At 41.4% G+C, this 17507-nt stretch overlaps 1 protein-coding gene across 1 annotated transcript in view; it reads left to right on the forward strand.

The window, feature by feature from the left end:
- LOC140521210 (cocaine esterase-like) overlaps positions 1–17507 on the forward strand; it is a 39674-nt gene that overhangs the window by 14335 nt on the left and 7832 nt on the right. The window contains exons 3-8 of the mRNA XM_072635958.1: positions 1007–1145; positions 5672–5805; positions 8924–9077; positions 10418–10522; positions 11403–11501; positions 15468–15608. Coding sequence (XP_072492059.1) covers positions 1007–1145; positions 5672–5805; positions 8924–9077; positions 10418–10522; positions 11403–11501; positions 15468–15608 — 772 coding nt within the window. The remainder of the gene's footprint in view (positions 1–1006; positions 1146–5671; positions 5806–8923; positions 9078–10417; positions 10523–11402; positions 11502–15467; positions 15609–17507) is intronic.

Consider the following 17507-nt stretch of genomic DNA (forward strand, 5'->3'; position numbering starts at 1 on the left):
CTGACTCAATTTCCTCACTGACACCTGGCTGACCTTAAGTCTGACTGAACACAAGTGGACAATCTAATCCTGTCTGAAACTGACATGAAGTTGGGGAGATATTGTATCACTGCAATGTCCCTACTCTTGGTGGCAATTTCCTACGGTCAAAAGGTTTGCAAGCTTAATGCCAGATCTATTCAATTATAGATTACTGGTAGGGGAACATCTGAGGTTGTCTAAAATTAAGCTATTAGGCTTAGGACTTTAGACCTAACAACAATAAGTTACAGTCCTTTAATTCTTAGCAATACTGTAGAGACAATTAGATCAAGAGCTTGTGAAATTAGCAACTTAAATATTATTTGTGTCTCAGCTGGTTAATGCTTAAAAAAAATTCTTTAGTGGTCCATATTGTAAATGCTTTAAAAAGAAGTATCACCTGACCAAAAGTTTGAATTGTTTTATCTATTACAAACTGTGTTAAGAAATGAAAAATAAAACTTAAAAAAAAGGTAAAAAAAAAACCATAAAAAAATAAAATAAAATGCTTCTAGTAATGGTCCGTAGTGGTCTAGCTTGACTTTCATCGATCTGCAACAGGTTTCCTAACTTCTTCACATTCGTCTTCTCTTATGGTGCAACTACATTTCGTGATATTCAGATGCTGTGAGGTGTTCAGTTTTTTCCCTCTTGGTAATATCTATTTGAATTCCAAGTTTTTTTTTAAATTTAAAATGTACTTTGTTTTAACTTAACAATCACTAACAAATGTAAACATTTCAATATATAATGAACAAGAAAAAAGACTGTATAAGAAGTTGTGAAATGTTGGCGAGTTACTGCACCTGCCTCAGTTTCCTCATCTGTAAAATAGGGATAATAATATCTCCTGCCTCTCAAATGTATTGTGAAAGCTAAATGAGTTCATGTTTGTAAAGTGCTTTGCAAACCTCAAAGCACTAGTTATTATTATTTTTATCCCTATGTGATTCCATTTAGATCAATCATCTCTTGTATTTTCCAGTTGTTTGCAGGATGTCACTCTCAGTGAAAAAACAGCAAACATCATGAATGTAAATGTCTCTATTACGGGGAATTCTGAAGACTGTTTGTACCTCAATATCCATGTTCCTGTCCATGCAAAGGAGGGGGCCAGATTGCCGGTAAGTCAGACCTCTGTAACTACCACAGCAGGGGATGAGAATCCTAGGGCATCAGAACTGCATGGAACCTTGGACGTCCCACTAGCATGGGAACTATCATCCCATCTAAATATCCCTGACCAGTCACCTAGCCTTCCCTGAAGCTGTCCAGGTCAGGGGGCTCACTAGTTGTCAAGGTAATCAACTCTAATCTTGGGCAACAACTCACGTGTTTAGCAAATGTTTCTTCCTTTTTGACTGAAATCTGCTTCCTTATTACTTCAAGGCATCTAGGTGGCACAGTGGATAGAGTACTAGGCCTGGAGTCAGGGAAACTCATTTTCCTGAGTTCAAGTCTGGGTTCAGACATTTATTAGCTGTGTGACCATGGGCAAGTCACTTCACCCTGTGTGCCTCAGTTTCTTCATCTGTAAAATGAGCTGGAAAAGGAAATGACAAAGCATTCTACCATCTCTGCCAAGAAAACCCCACATGGGGTCATGGAGAGTTGAACCTGATTGAAAATGAAATAACTTCAGGGAGTTGGTTCTGATCTGAGATATCAGTTTCAGCTACAGGTTTTGCTAAGGAAGTGGAGCAAAGCACTGATAAAATGTTATCTTCCAAATACTTCTTGATCCTGTCTAGATTAGTCATCTCATTTCTGCAGGGAACTTCAAAGTATGGAAACACCCTCTGTTGATGAAGACAGGCACATCTTTTGTACCTTAGAATCTTGGCTTGTCTGGTGTACTGAGATGCTAAGTAACTTCCTTGTGGTCACTTATCTCCTATGTGTTCAAGGCAGGACTTGAACCCAGTCCTTCTCATTCCAAGGCTAGCCTTCTATCATTGAGCCCAGGCTTCCTTTCTTAAAAGAAATGATAGTGAACTGAATTGCTCAAATGTCATCTGCCCCTGAAGCCTTGTCTGAACCTCAAGAAAATCAGCATTCAACTCAACAACCATTTCTGCAAACCTGGAGTCCTTCCCCTTAGTGTTGGGGATACAAAGAGAGGTGTGTTTTCTTTCTCCTCTGTGCAACCTTAATGTTGTTTTGGATCTTTCTTATGGGAATTATCATATAGTTCAGGCATTTTTAAGTTGTGTCTGACTCTTCATGACCCTCTTTGGGTTTTCTTGGCAAAGATACTGGACTCATTTGCCACTTCCTTTTCCAGTTCATTTTACAAATGAAGAAACTGAAGTAACCAGGTTCAAGTGATTTACCCAGTGTCACATGGTTTGTAAGTATCTAATGGCAGGTTTGAACTCAGAAAGATGAGTCTTCCTGATGCCAAGCCCAGCACTCTATCGTCTATGTCACCCAACTGCCCCAATACAGACTATATCAATCTGTATTATAGTTTTTGGATTGATATCCTTACCCTCTGGCTCACTGAAAGTACTTTGAGAGCAGTGATTTGATCTTATTGAAAATACCCATCACAGAAACTTGCATATAGTAGGTGTTCAGTAAATTAATTGAATGAATGAATATGCCACAATGTCAGAATAAGTTCCTAAATATAGGATTATCAGAGTTGCTTTCATAAAAGGAATTTGGAGTTTGAAATACTCTAAGGCTTGGAGGATGAGAAAACTGGAGGAAATGGCACCTATGCTGGCCCTGCAAAGGGAAACAAGGAATGAATTGCCATTGCTTCCAGGAGAATATGGGGCACCTGGAAGGAAAGAGTAGATGAGGAGGTTGTGGATGTGGAGTAGATGTGAGGTTGATTGATTCCATGGGAATTTTTGTACAAGAGAAACAGAGCTTGCTCGGGCAAAACTCAGCAGGGCTGGTTCAGACCCGGTATACTAGAAAGAGTTTGACCTTATAGCTTTCTTCATTTTTATTGTACCCTAAGGGGTTATGTTTTGAATGGAGAGTGGGAATGGTGGTAGGGATTGTAACAACCAACCAACAGAGGGTGGTGAACAAAGCATAGGACTTAGAATAAGAATTCTTGAGGTCAAGCCCAGCTCTGCTTCTTACTAGTTGTTTGACCTTCTGCAAGTCACCTAACTTCTCTGGACCTCAGCTTCCTCATCTGTCAAATCAGGATGTTGCATTAGGAAGTCTCTAACATCCCTTTCAGCTCTAAAATCAATGATCCAATGATCCTGCCTGAGACAGAATTCCTCGGTATATAGTCATACCCATCAAGATGGTCATACAAGGGGTGGAGGTGTAAGGCAAGTCCCCTTGCATGAATGGCTCCCTGTTGTCTCCATGCACTTAGTTACTCACAGTAAAGTGTGCCCTCACCATAGCCAGTCTATGCTCTGGCTTTCTCAGGATCCTGGATTTGGTCCATTACATTTGCTCATACAGCAGCAATCTGTCTACTTCCTGATGCCCAAACATGTTTCCCACAGAATCCCAACCAATCACTTGCTACATTCTATAGAAGGGAAAGAATCTTCCCATGTGAATAAAAGCCCTTTCAGCTCTCTGTACCTCTTAGGCATCCAGAATCCCAATGCTTTGAGAAAAGGAACCATACAATCGAAACCCCATGGTGCTATCTGAACGGTAAGAGGAGGTCTTTTGTCTTGTAATTTTAGGCATAGAGATCATCAGATCTGTTCCTCCACCAGCATTTACACTTAGCACACAATTCTATTCTATCCATTGAGCTTTTTGCCTCAGTGGATAGAGCACCAGGTCTCCAGAAAGGAAGACCTCAGTTCACGTCCTCACTAACTCTGTCAGCCTGGGCAAATCACTTAACCTGTTTGCCTTAATCCACTGGAGAAAGAAATGGCAAACCACACCCATAGTATTGGTAAAAAAAAACCCTATCCAAGGTCACAAAGAGTTGGACACAACTGAACAGCAACCACATTATGCTTTTAAGAAGACGATTTTTACCTCCTATTGGTTCTCGTTGCCTCATGGTATGTTCCCTCCACCATTTAGTCTTGGCTGAAAATACTGTGATCTCCTATGTAGAAGCTGGAGAATCCTGTTTCATGGCAGCAATATAAATTTGAAATGGCATCCCTCCTCCCATTCCATCCTTGAAATGCCAATAAAATGGGAACGATTAAACACAGGATTCTGGGCAGGTGATGGGGTAAAGTCTGTTCAAAAAAATTTAATGAACTTATTTGTGTTCAGTGTTCAACAATCACTTCTGTAAATCTTACATTTTCTCCCCCTCCCTCCTTGATATGGCATGCAATCTTATGTGGGCTCTACACATACATTCTTATTAAACACATTTTCACTTTAGTCATATTACATAGAAGAATTAAACAAATGGGAGAAGCCACGAGAAAAACCAAACCAAACCAAAACATAACACAAGAGAAAATATTCTGCTTTCTGATTCCATAGTTCTTTCTCTAGATGCAGATGGCATTTTGCCACAAGAATCCTTTGGGAATGTTTTAGGTTTCTGCACTGCTGTGAAGGGGTTAGTCTATCAGAAACAATCCTCACACACTGTGTATAAAATTTTCCTGGTTCTGCTCATTTCACTCAGCATCAGTTCATATAAGACTTTCCAGGTTTTTCTGAAGTCTGTCTGTTCATCATTTCTTACAGCACAATTGTATTCCATTACATTCATATACCACAACTTATTCAGGCATTCCCCAGTTGATGGGGATTCACTCTCTTTCCAGTTCCCAAAGGGCTACAAAACTGTGCATTTCCTTTGACCCAGCAATACCACTTTTAGGCTGTATCCCAAAGGAATCATAAAAATGGAAAAAGTTCCCATGTGTACAAAATATATTTATAGCAGCTTTTCTTGTGGTGGTCAAGAACTAGTAAAATCTTTTAAAGATGGATTTTAATCAGAGGAAACTTCTTCCTATAAAGTGAGTAACCTAGAAGAACCAAAAGGGAAAAAAAAAGTACTTACTTTGATAACTTGGTTATTTAAAAGGAACAGCAAATTGTACAGAGTAGATTTGCAGTATCATCTGTAAGAATCTTTTTTATTTTACTGTGGCATAGAAATGCTTGTTTTATTTCCATAAATTAAAAATAAAATAATTTTTCAAATAGCCAATAGAAGGTATAGCCTAGTACTGGTCATGTCTTCTAGCAGCTTATCTTGGCTTTGGGAGAGCAACTACTGTTACACAGAAAGATTTTCTGAGGCACAGTTGAAACACCCATAAGACGATGTGACCCAGAGAGCTGTATGCTCAGGGTGCATTCTCTATTGTCTGTTTGGGTCTGTGTCCCTAAGAAAAACTCGTGCCTCCTTTCCCTATTTTAGGGGGAACAAGGATCCTTTAGAAGAGGTTGTTTTGCTCTGTGTGTATCTTGGACAGCAGGAGGACCTCAGGAAGCTGATTCTGCCAGGAAACTTCCAAGGGGGTTCTGACCTACCTCCCACTCAAACTGTGTAGGCTGTTATGTGAGAGTAGCTCTGACACAAATCCTGTCAACTCTTGATATACAGAACCTTGATAAGTGAATTCATTCACATTCAGAGTGACTTTGTCATTGGTCATAAGACAGCAGCAGAACCATGCTTGGTAGGTTTTTTTCCTGAAAGGAAAACCATGTCTGATTTCTGCAGGTGATGGTGTGGATCCATGGTGGTGGTTTCAGTGTTGGTGGTGCTTTCCTATATGATGGTTCTATACTGGCTGCCTCCCAGAATGTGGTAGTGGTCATCATCCAGTACAGGCTGGGCATCCTTGGGTTCTTCAGGTGAGATTTGATCCTAGTAAAATGTGAGTACAAATATTTTTCCCTAGTGAATCTCCAAATCTCTGAGTGGTTGAATGATGATAAACCTAAATTCCTGAGTAGACAACATATCTCTTATCCTCCCCACAAGCTAATCATGATGTAGTAGGAAAAGTACTAGATTTGTTACTACAGGACCCAGTTTCATATTATGGTCCTGCTTCTTGTAACTAATAAGTTCACTTCTTCCTTGTCCTCAGATTCTAGATAGATAGATAGGTGGATGGACAGATGGATGGATGGATGATTAACTAGCGAACAGATAGACAGGTAGATAAACCATTTATTAAGCACCAAGCACTGTCCTAAGTGCTGGAGTTACAAAACAAGAAGAAAACAAGATGGTCCTACTGTGTTAAGCTAACTCCAGCTTGCTGTACTACATAGTAAGAAAACCACGATTACATATTAGCTTTCCAAGTACCAATTTTTTGTATTTTTTTCTTCCTCTAAATCTATCTCCTCCTTTCACTGTGCTCTCTGCCTGCTCCATAAGAAAGAAAGCTATTTTGATTTTTAACCCTTTCCTTTCTTACCCCTTCTATCTATGTGTTTTCACCAAACTCTGACTTTTTTTTCTGATGACAGCTTTCCTGGTGACCATTTTCACTACTACTTGCATTTTCACCCATGCCTGTATCTCAGAGAAACCAAAATCCTATTTCCCACTTACACTTCCAGACTCTCCCTCTGCCACCATCACTCAGTAAGTTCTCTTCCTTTGAGGTTCTTTCAATCCATATTTATCATGCAATCAAGATTCCAGTAGGTGTTACTTACCATTCTCTGGGACACTCTCCTTCCTTTATAAATGAGTTCAGTGCCTTCTTTTTTTTTTCTTTCCCACCAGTCTCTCTCTTCTTCATAATGTCCTTGTTATTTGTTAAAGGCACCATCATCTTCCCAGTCACCTGGACTTGTAACCTAGGTGTCATCGTCTACTATTCTCTCTCTTTTCCCCTATATCCAGTCTGTTGCAAGTCTTATTGATTCTACCCTTGCTGCATCTCTCATATACATCCACTTCTCCCTTCTGATTCTACCAACACTCTAGTGCAAACTCTTGCCCTCTGACACTTGGACTAACAATGCCTGCTTGGTTGGCCTCCTTGCCTCTTCTCTCCCTGCTCCAATTCATCCCCCATTCAGCTGTCAGTGATCTTCCTAGAGCACAGATCAGGTCCTCACCCCCTTATTCAGTCAATCAGTCAGTGAACAAGCATTTTAAAAGTACTTATTATATGTTGAACACAAAAGAATGTCCATTCCTACCTTCTGGGAGTTCAGTTCTAATGGAAGACAACGTGTAAATAGCCATATATATTCAAAATATATACAATGCTATGGAGAAGTAATCTCAGAGGGAAGGTGTGACAGCTGGGATTTTTGAAATACATTGTGTCATGTTCTTGTTTTAATTGACTGGACTCTGACATGGAGTTTCAGGGTAAGTGATCCTAAGGACCATAAAACATTTAAGCAATAATAGACAGCCACTACTTTCACATGCCCTGACTTATTCTGCCCCTGTGAGTAACCTCAGCTACTGAATGAATTGTCAACTGATTGCATGGCTGTGAGCTAGCATCTGCTCTTGAAGTCCGTGGTTACTTCATCCATAAGTGTTCCTGGTGGATTTCCCCACTATACCTGGGTCTGATTAAGAATTTCCTCTCACATGTGGTACTGATTGTCTGTCCCAGCCAAACAAATCTCCCTTCTGATCTACTCAGACCCCATGGTGAGTGTGTCCTCTCACAAAGATCTTGGCATTGTACAGGTCTCTCTGATCTGAGTGCCCTGAATCTCTGTTACTGCAGGTTGTCATATAATGTGTGTGTGTGTGTGTGTGTGTGTGTATTGCTTTCATTTTGCCTTCTTGGTGTACCACATGGTAATAAAGCTCATACTTCTCCTAACTTCCCTAGCACCAATTTTGTATAAAACCTCAAGTCATGGTCCTTGCTCTAGAAGACCCTAGAAGTGAGATGTGTGTGTGGGGAGGGGTGGGAGGAAAGGTGAGATCTCTTGAAGAAGGTGAGATTAGGGAGATCTCAGATTCCCTCAAGGTCTTCCAGTCTTGGGGAGAGTCAGTGAAAGTCAGAAATGCGAGGTAGAGCTGTGTGTAAGGACAGCAAGGAGGACCATATTGCTGTGTTGTAGGGTTCCTGCAAAGGAGCCTGGCCTTCTCCTACCTCTCTTGTCTTCTCACATTCCTCAAAATTCTCTGCCTCCTTCCTCATCCTTGAATAAGATACTCCATTGAATCTTTCTATGTTCACTCCTCCTCCTTCTGGCTTCCTCCAGGACTCAGTGCTAACCCCATCTTCTGCAAGGAGCCTCTCCCTGTCTCCCTTACTGCCAGGGCCTTCCCTCCAGGATCATCCCAATCTATCCTGTATAGTTCTGATTTGGGTAAAGGTGTTTACATTGTCTCTTCCATATTAAACTGTAAACTACTTGGTGGCAGGGAGTAGGTTTACCTTTCTCTGTATGCCCAGATCTTGGTACAGTGCCTGGCACATGGTAGATGCTCAGTAAGTCTTTCTTGACTTGACATTCTAGGACAGGAAGACAAAACAGAAAGGAGAGCTAAAACAAAGGAGGGGGAAAGGAGAGTGGGGACAAGGCAAGTAGTGGGGAGATGGAAGAGATCAGGGAGTAAGCTGAAAGGGAATAAAGCAGCATGGAGGAGGCTCCCCCTGGAAGGCAGAGTGAGCCCCTAAAGAGGCCTGCCTTGGGAATTCAAGATCTGCCTCACCAGTTTACATCTGCAAAGTAAGAACAACCACTAGCCTTTACATGGACCTTTAAGGTTTGGAAAGTGTTTGATGGTGTCTCATTATATGCTTGCCATAACTCTTGCAATAACAACTTATCATCCTCATTTTCCAGGTGAGGTAACTGAGGCAGATGTCTAAGTGACTAACCCATGGTCACAGAGGTAGCAGATGAACACTAGTGTTGCCAGTTCTAGGTCTAGCAGTCTACCCTCTGCATTATCTTCAAATCTCATGATCATATGAACCTGGAGCTCTTCTTCAGAACCTTCCAACCTTGTCTAACATCTGGCTTTCAGCACTGGAGATGAGCATGCACCTGGCAACTGGGGTTTACTGGATCAGGTAGCTGCCCTGAAGTGGATCCAGAAGAACATTGCAAACTTTGGAGGAGATCCTGGCCGTGTGACCATCTTTGGGGAGTCTGCTGGGGGAATAAGTGTTTCCTCACATGTAGGTGGTAAAGAAATGGCCAAAGCCCGAAGACAGCCTCTTGGAGCCAAAACCAATTTCTCTCGGAGTGGGGAACCTAGGACCTTGAAGCCACATGTGGCCCTCTAGGTCCTCAAGTGAGGTCTTTGTACTGAACCTGAATTTTAAAGAACAAATTCCCTTAATGAAAGGACTTGTTCTGTGAAGTTTGAATTCAGCCAAAGGGCTGCACTTGAGGACCTAGAGGGCTACATGTGACCTTGAGGTTGCAGATTCCCTACGCCTAGTTGGACCTGAGTTTTCCTCCCTCTTCTCCCATCCTCCTCCCTTTCAGAACCATTGGGCTTCTGGTTTCTTCCTCTAAGGCTGGCACCTGCCCTTGCCTTTCATTTGGAGATTTCATTACCCTCCCCTGCCCTTGTCCCACCTGATTATGTAAGCCTTTCTTCCTCTTATTTTGTTGGAGATAGAAGGTGAGTTATCCCTTTTTAAATGCTTACTAACAACATTGAGTAAGAGCAAATCAAATGTACAGGATATTATTGAAATAATTCAAGGCCCAATGGATAGCAATTTCCCCACTGAGATGCTCCGTCTCCCAATGCTGCTGAAAGCCACCATGAGCCTCCCCAGGTAGCCTTCATGACCAGTGGTGGCAACAGATCAGCTCATTTTTGTATTTGTTGAGCTTCTGAGAGCTTAGCATGCTTGACCCTCAAATGACAGTGGTGAAATCCACCAGGAGACTTAGAGGGAAAAGCATTCTGCCTTGGTAGCCCTCCACCCCAGGAATTTACATTTCACTGTCATAGCCTCTAGGCTGTTATAAGGCAGGGGAGGTAGACTACAGTGGAAGGATAAAGTCCAAAAAAAAATGATAGGTGATGGGAAAGTGGGAAATTCCCATGATATACTGGGAAAAAATGTTAGGTTAGATTTGAAGTCATTTGATCCTAACAGCCACCCTGGACTTTCTCATAATCTGCAAACAAACAATAACCAATGAGCAATGTGGCCCTTTAAGGAGGCAGGGCATTGGAGGAGCATTGCTGGCTTACAGAGCAAAGGTATCTTTTCATAACCTGTTCCCAAACCACCCAAAGAGTTCAGGACCATGGCCAGGGCTCCTTAGCCCTCTTTTCTTTGTAACTGTCTTATAGGCCTGACTGTGCCAAAGGGCCCAAAGGCCAGGGTCCAATAGAGAGACCCCTCTTTGGGACTTTCCTATATGATTAGCTTAGGGCTGTGGCAGGGTAGCAGTCCTGGCTTTCAGACTCACAGTCTCCTCTGTCCCTCCTTACCCAAGAGTATCTGGCTCTCCCCTGCTTCTTTCTCCCCTCTACTGTGCTTTGCTTCCCCAGATTCTGTCCCCCATGTCCAAAGGCTTGTTCCACAGAGCAGTCATGGAGAGTGGTGTGTCCTTGCTCCCTGGCCTCATTTCTTCCAGCTCAGAAATGGTTGTGAATGTAAGTTTCTTGTTCTTTGATCTTGCAATCACCCTCATTCTTCCTCGGGCTTATTGGCCTCCCAGTGCCATGGCCTGGTGTCCCATTGATCTTTTGGCTTATCTGGGTTTTAAGAAGGGACAGTGAAATGCCATTGATTGTTTAAGCTGAATGTTACCATAGGGATCATCTAGTTCAACCTCATCATTTAACAGAAGAGGAAACTGAGGCACAGAGAAGGAGGATTCTGTTCCTGGCTTTGCTTCCTTCTATGCCTGTGAGTTTAGATAAGGGATTTCCTTCTTCAGGCCTCAGTAGGTTCCTATATAAAAACAGACTCAATGAGATGGCTTATAAAATCCTTCTAGTTCCAAATTCTATTTTTTGACACCCTCAGAATACCAGGAAGACTTCCTTGAGAGGGCCCAGGTACAGGTTAGATGGCATGATCTGTGAGGTCCTTTCTACCTCTCTTGTTTTGTCATTCTGTGACTTGTCCAAAGTCACACTATGAATTGATGACTGAGCTGGGCCCAATAGCAGGGGCTCTTTCAATCTACCAGACCCCACTGTGTGTCCTTTATGGATATTTAGGTCTCTTCTCCCTGAATAAAGGGTAAATTCTTTGGAAGCAGGGACTGTGTCTTTTTAACCTGCTTCCCATCCCCATCCTCACTGGCTGCCACTGAGCCCTGTACATTGTAGGCTCATGAATGGTGGACTCGCCCTTTGGACAGTCAGACAGATTCCAGCTTGGTCTCTTTTTCACCATTACTGCATCATCTCCTATAAAAATTATCCTTTGCTAGCTTACTGATAGATATGAAGGATTCATGTATTGTGATACAGGCCAGGGGTTCCTCTATGAGAATATTAACACTTTGTGGGTGCCTCTTTGCAGGTCATGGCCAATCTGTCTGCTTGTGATAGACACAATTCTGCCTCCATGGTTCAGTGCCTTAGGAGCAAATCTGAGGATGAGATCCTAGCCTTTACCAAGGTATGTAGGGTGAGAAGCAAGGGTTCCAGTACCAAGAAGAGCTGCCAAAGAAGCTTAGGGGAGTCTGGATACCCAACCTCATTAAGTGGGATTGTTAAAGATCTTGGGAATGTCACCCTCTTAGCCTCAGTTTCCCCCTACTAAATAGATGATCTTCAAGGATATTTCCACCTCCGATATTTTATGTCTGAAAGTCTCTTCTCACTCTGATGTTCTGCTTTCTAGGATCTCTTCTACCTACAACCATTCTGTGCTCTCAACTTTTTTGTGTCCTAAAATTCCATTCTTTCTACTTTTGACATACTCTGTCCTAAGAAGCCTTCCAAAATTCTGCATTCTAAATGTTTCATGTTCTAAGATTCTAATCTTTTTTATTCTCTAGTCTCATGACCTTCCCACTAAGATGTTCTCTGTTTATAGAAACATAGCTTCAGCATTGGAGGGATCCATTGTAATCTGATTCTAACATTCTGAGGTCCTACATTATTTGTTTGAAGATTTCTTCCCCTCCTCATATTCTACTTTATAAGATTTTTTTCCCACTAATTATGTTCTATACTCTAACATTTTATAAGCCAGGGAATGAAGGAAGTAGCTAGGTGGTGCAATGGTTAGAATGCTGGGAGAACTGACATGATGTCAAATCTTGCCTCAGACGCTAGCTGTGATTTAGCCTGTTTGCCTCAATTTGTTGTCCATAAAATGGAGATAATAATAACACTTACCTCCCAGGCTTGGTGTCAGGGTCAACTGAGATAATAATTGTAAAGTGTTTATTAATACAATGCCTGGCACTTAGTAAGCACTAACCAGAGATGGTGATGATGATGGTGCTGGTGGTGGTGGTCCCTTCTAGCTTCTTTATTCTCTTCTTGGTCACTTTTCAGATTGAATGACCTATGGATCTTTGAATGAAAGAATCACAGTTGTGAAAGGCTGTCTCTATCCTCTGGGACTGATAGCTCTCATCTATATATTCCTTTCATAAAAAATATATTTTATGTATATTACCTCATTTCAGTGGTAGTCTAAGTATGATGTCATTCCCACAGACTTGGGAATTAGAACTATTGAATGGCAGCAGGGAGAGGTCAGAGAGCTATTTGCTTTTACATTTGCATCCCCAGAGTCTAGGACAGTTTATGGATTGATGTACTGACTGGATGTTTTACAAAGGAGAAAACTGAGTCCCAGGAGGATTAAGTGACTGCCAAATGTTACACAGTTCACAAGTATGAAGATGGATACCTGACCCCAGGCCTTTATGACTAAGATCCTTATTCATTTCATCATGTTGCTTCCTCAACAAATTAGAGTTCTTTACCTGTAGTCCCTTAGCAATAAGTGTTATAACCAGATTACATGTTAAACCAGCTCTAATTGCATGTCATTGTTCAGTCTTTTTTCAGTCATGTTTGACTCTTGATGATCCCATTTGGGGTTTTCTTGGCAAGGATGCTGGAGTGCCTTGCCATTTCCTTCTCTAGCTTATTAAGAAACTGAGGAAAACAGCATTAAATGACTTTCCCAGGATCTCCCAGTAAGTAAGTGTCTGAGGCCAGATTTGGACTTAGGAGGATGAATCTTTCTGATTCTAAGCCAGCCACACTATCCACTGTGCCACCCAACTGCCCTTACATCTAATTACTCTCTCCATCAGCCATGTTAACTTTCCTTCCTCCATTTTGAAAAGCATTATGTTTTTCATCCTGATTTTACAACAGTTTTCTCATCTGGAAAATGAGGAGGTTCACCTAAATGGTCTTCTAATGTACCTTTCAGTTCAAAATCTACAATCTTGTGAACATCCTTTGCCAAAGCATCTGTGAGTTCATTTCATTTTTCCTGTGAAGATGCCAAGGAGACAGAAGAAGAAAGTATTCCTGGTCTCAATCAAACCCAATCCCTGAATTCGGGGGACTGAACACTTTGTGTCCCCATGCCTTATCTTATCTCATATTACTTCACTGCATGTGCCCATCTGTCCCCAGTCTTCTAAATGTTCCCCATACTCTCTTACCTTCATATCTTTTCTCAGGTGTGTCTTATGTCTGGAAAGTTCTTATTATACTGGTTTATAAAATGCCTTTCTTATAGGAGTCCATGAGATTGTTGTGTTCATCCTTCACTTTCAAAGAGGACCACGACCTCAGAGAAATGATGACATGACTTGTACTTGACTTTGTTTTGAGTGAGGGAGGGCTGTGCAGGTCACCAGCCTCACTTTCTTCTCCTGAGCCATCTGTATGCAGTGACCAGATATTCATCAGGATGACTGTGAATGGCTCAGGATGCAATGGGAGACCTTGGCCTTTTAGGCTAAGCCCTGTTCAGGTACTCACTTAAAGGGAGGTAATGTCTATTCAGTGAACAGGCCTCTTTAAAATGAGGTAGTGAGTACACAAATCATCATTTCCATTTTATAGTTGGGTAAAGCTCTGAGGAGGTCTCAATCAATAAAGAACTTGGCCTGGAGTAGGAAGATCTGACTTCAAATCCAGCCTCAGATACCAACTAACTGTGTGACCCTAGACAAGTCACTTAACTTTTGTTGGCCTTACTCTACTGGAGAAGAAAATAGGTAATCACTCCAGTATCTCTACCAAGAAAACAATTGGCATGCTATGGTGCGTGGGGTCATGAAGAGTTGGACACCATTGCATGACAACAACAAACCCTGAGAAGCACAGAAGTGGGACTTACCCACTTCTTCAACATGACACAGTCAATAACCATTAGACCTAGGATTCAAGCCTAGGTGTCTCCCAATTTTCAATCCAGTCTTCCTTCCTGCCTTACCCTGCTGTCTTTCATAGCCCCACTTTGTTCAATTCTTCCCCATCTATTAAAGCCCAATTCCAATGCCCCATTTTAGGAAGTTTAATTGGAAAAGTTCTTGACAATAATTTAATCCAACACCCTGGTTTTGTAGGGGAAGCCAGACAGATGCAATTTGACTCAAGTTACAAAGTCTCTTAGTGGCTGAACTAGAAGTAGAATCCTGATGTATTGACTTTGAGGTCAGTGGGCTCTTGCTGTTTATTCCAGAAGCATTTCTGTAGAACATTCTGTGTCCAGCCTGGAAGGACCCAAAGTTTGGAGAAGGGATGGGTCCATGATAGGACTCCCTTTCTTAGGGAGAGGCCTTTGTGCCATACCCACGTAACAGAACCTAAGTCCACAAAGGACATTACAAGCACATGGAGTGGGAGTTCAGGAAGGCAAGGGTTCTTCTGGCCATATTAGGGAAGGCTTTGTGGATTAAGTGGCATTTAAATTGGCTTTTGAAGAAAGTGAAGAATTTCACAACAGGTAGCAATGGAGGAAATGTCATTCTGTCCATGCAGAGTGAAGTGAGCCCAGGCAGAAAGGTAGGAAAAGGTGGTCCACTTTCAGTGGAGAGTTGGGAATCCATTGTTAGTGAAACACAATGCACACAGCACAGGGCAGAGTCCACATAGTATGAGATAAGGCTGGAAAGGTAGAAGAGAGGCCTCTGAATGCCAGACTGAAGGGTTGGAGGTTTTCTTTGGGCAATGGGGAGTCTTGGAGTGTCATGAGCAAATGTGAGATGAGGAAGGGGTATGTGTGTGTGTGTGTGTGTGTGTGTGTGTGTGTGTGTGTGTGTGTGTGTGTGTGTGGTAGAGGGGAAGACAGGGATGCTGGTTTGGAGACTGTTGTAAGAGTTCAAATAAGTGGGGACTGTTAGGTGGTGCAGTGGAGAGTGCACTGACCCTAGAGCCAGGAGGACCTGAATTCAAATCTGGCCTCAGACACTTAGTGGCTATGTGATCCTGGGCAAATCTCTTAACATTGATTATATCCAAAAAAGAAAAAAACAGAGACCAGGTAAGAGATAAAAAGTGGCTCAAATAAAGTGGTAACAATGAAAATGATGTGAATGTGATACTCGGAACCGAGATTGTGGGGATAGATTTATCTTTTTTTTCCTGCTTCTTTCTTTAGAATTTGCCACTAATCCCTGCGGTAGTTGATGGGCATTTCATCCCCAAACATCCTGAAGAGTTGCTGGCTGCAGGAGAGTTCCACCATGTCCCTTCCATTATTGGTAATAACAACCATGAATTTGGCTGGGTTGTTCCTGTGGTAAGATTCTAGCATGTTCTATTCAGTGCCAACTTTTTTCTTATCTTGATAGTTTATGTTTCACTAAAAAATCATAGACTTTCTGAGTTGTTCAGGACCACGGTGGCCATGGAGTCCAAGCCAGAGTAGAGGGAGAATCCCTTCTAAAACTTACTGGACCAATGGACATGCAGCCTCTGCTCAGCGATCTCCAAAGAGGGAAAACCTATTGCCTCTTGAGGAAGCTCCTTCCATTTTTAGGCAGCTGTCATGGTTGGACAGAACATCATGTCATCAAGTGGAAATTTTCTTATGTTTAAACTTCTACCTGTTGTTCCCAGCTCTGCCCTTAGGGTAAATGGCACCAGTGAAATTCCTCTTCCAGGTGACCACCCACCAGACAGTTAACTGTTAAAAATAACTGTTAAAGAAAACTATCATGTCGGCCCCTGCCCTAAGTTGTTTCTTTGGTCAACAAGGCAAGTTTCTTCAACTCATCCCTATTTGGCAAGACCATGAGTCTTCTCTATTTTGTGCCTCAAATTTGATGCTCAGAACTAAACAAAAGATTCCAGATATACAGTTATCCCTTCCACATCATGGGGTTTGGCTGTGCAGTGCCACTTGTGATCTGGAAAATCACTAAAATACATTTTTGGCTCCCTGCCCTTTATATCAAAGTATTAGGCTGAATTATTATGGTATTAAAAGGATAATATGCTTTGATATTATACACTACTATATATATATTTTATGTATTCCTGAGTTTCTAAATGTCTTCTGTGTCATTGGCTCAACTTTTTACATGTCATCTATGGATTCCACAAAACTCCTCCAAAATTCCCATTTAATTTCTTATGCCTATCTGCAATATATTGAAACCATAATGAGGAAAATCACGATGTGGAAGGGATAACTACAGCCTCTTCAGGGCAGAGCACCAAAGGACTCTCACTTCTTTATTCTGGGAATCTGTGCCTCTCTTAACACTCCTCAACAGCACATTGTTTTTTAGGTCCCCATATTCCCATTGTCTCCTTATGGGCTTGTGGTTCACTGCAATCTCTCAATCTTTTTCAAATGTTTTGTCACTTAACCATGCCTCCCTTATCTTGAGATTTTGAGACTTTCCACACTAAGTCTGATTCTAGTGACTGTGGTTGGTCCAAAAGTCTATTATGTTAGTACCTTTTTTTGGATCCTGACTCTGTGATCCACTGTGTTAGCTGGTCTTCCTCACGTTATGTCATCTGTAAATTCTCCTTTTCTAAAATCAGAAAAGGTACCCTGAACAGGCTTCCCTCAAAGAATTAGAAGTGATTCAATCTTTGATTGTTTTCTGTATGGATGACTCATTTCATGTGCAGATCAGCTCAGAAGTATAGGAAGAGTAACTCAAACTAGGTCTAGTTCTCTTTTGTTCAAAATATTCTCTATAATTCTTAAATTACATTTTAAAATTTAAATTTGTAAATTTTTTAAAATTGAAATTTTAATTTAATTTTAAACTTTTAAATTAAAAATTTTAAATTAAAAATTTTTTTTGAGGTAATTGAGGTTAAGTGACTTGCCCAGGGTCACATAGCTATTAAGAGGCTAGATTTGAACTCAGGTCCTCCTAACTCCAGGTCCTGTGCTCTATCCACTGTGTCACCTATATGCCTCAAGTCCTTTTATTTTATTTTATTTTATTATTATTATTATTTTAATTTAGCATTTATTTATTTATTTTAAATTTTATTATTATTATTTTTTAATGTTTTACAATCACTGCCATAAAATTAAGATTTTATCCCCCCCCACACCTACCCCCAACTACCCCCCTCCCTCCCCATGACAGCATACAATTCTGTATAGGTTCTACATATACTTTCCTATTGAGTATATTTTCACTATAGTCATGCTATGTAGTCCAACTAA

Source organism: Notamacropus eugenii, chromosome 1 (genome assembly GCF_028372415.1).
Source record: "Notamacropus eugenii isolate mMacEug1 chromosome 1, mMacEug1.pri_v2, whole genome shotgun sequence".
NCBI classification, from domain to species: Eukaryota; Metazoa; Chordata; class Mammalia; order Diprotodontia; family Macropodidae; genus Notamacropus; species Notamacropus eugenii.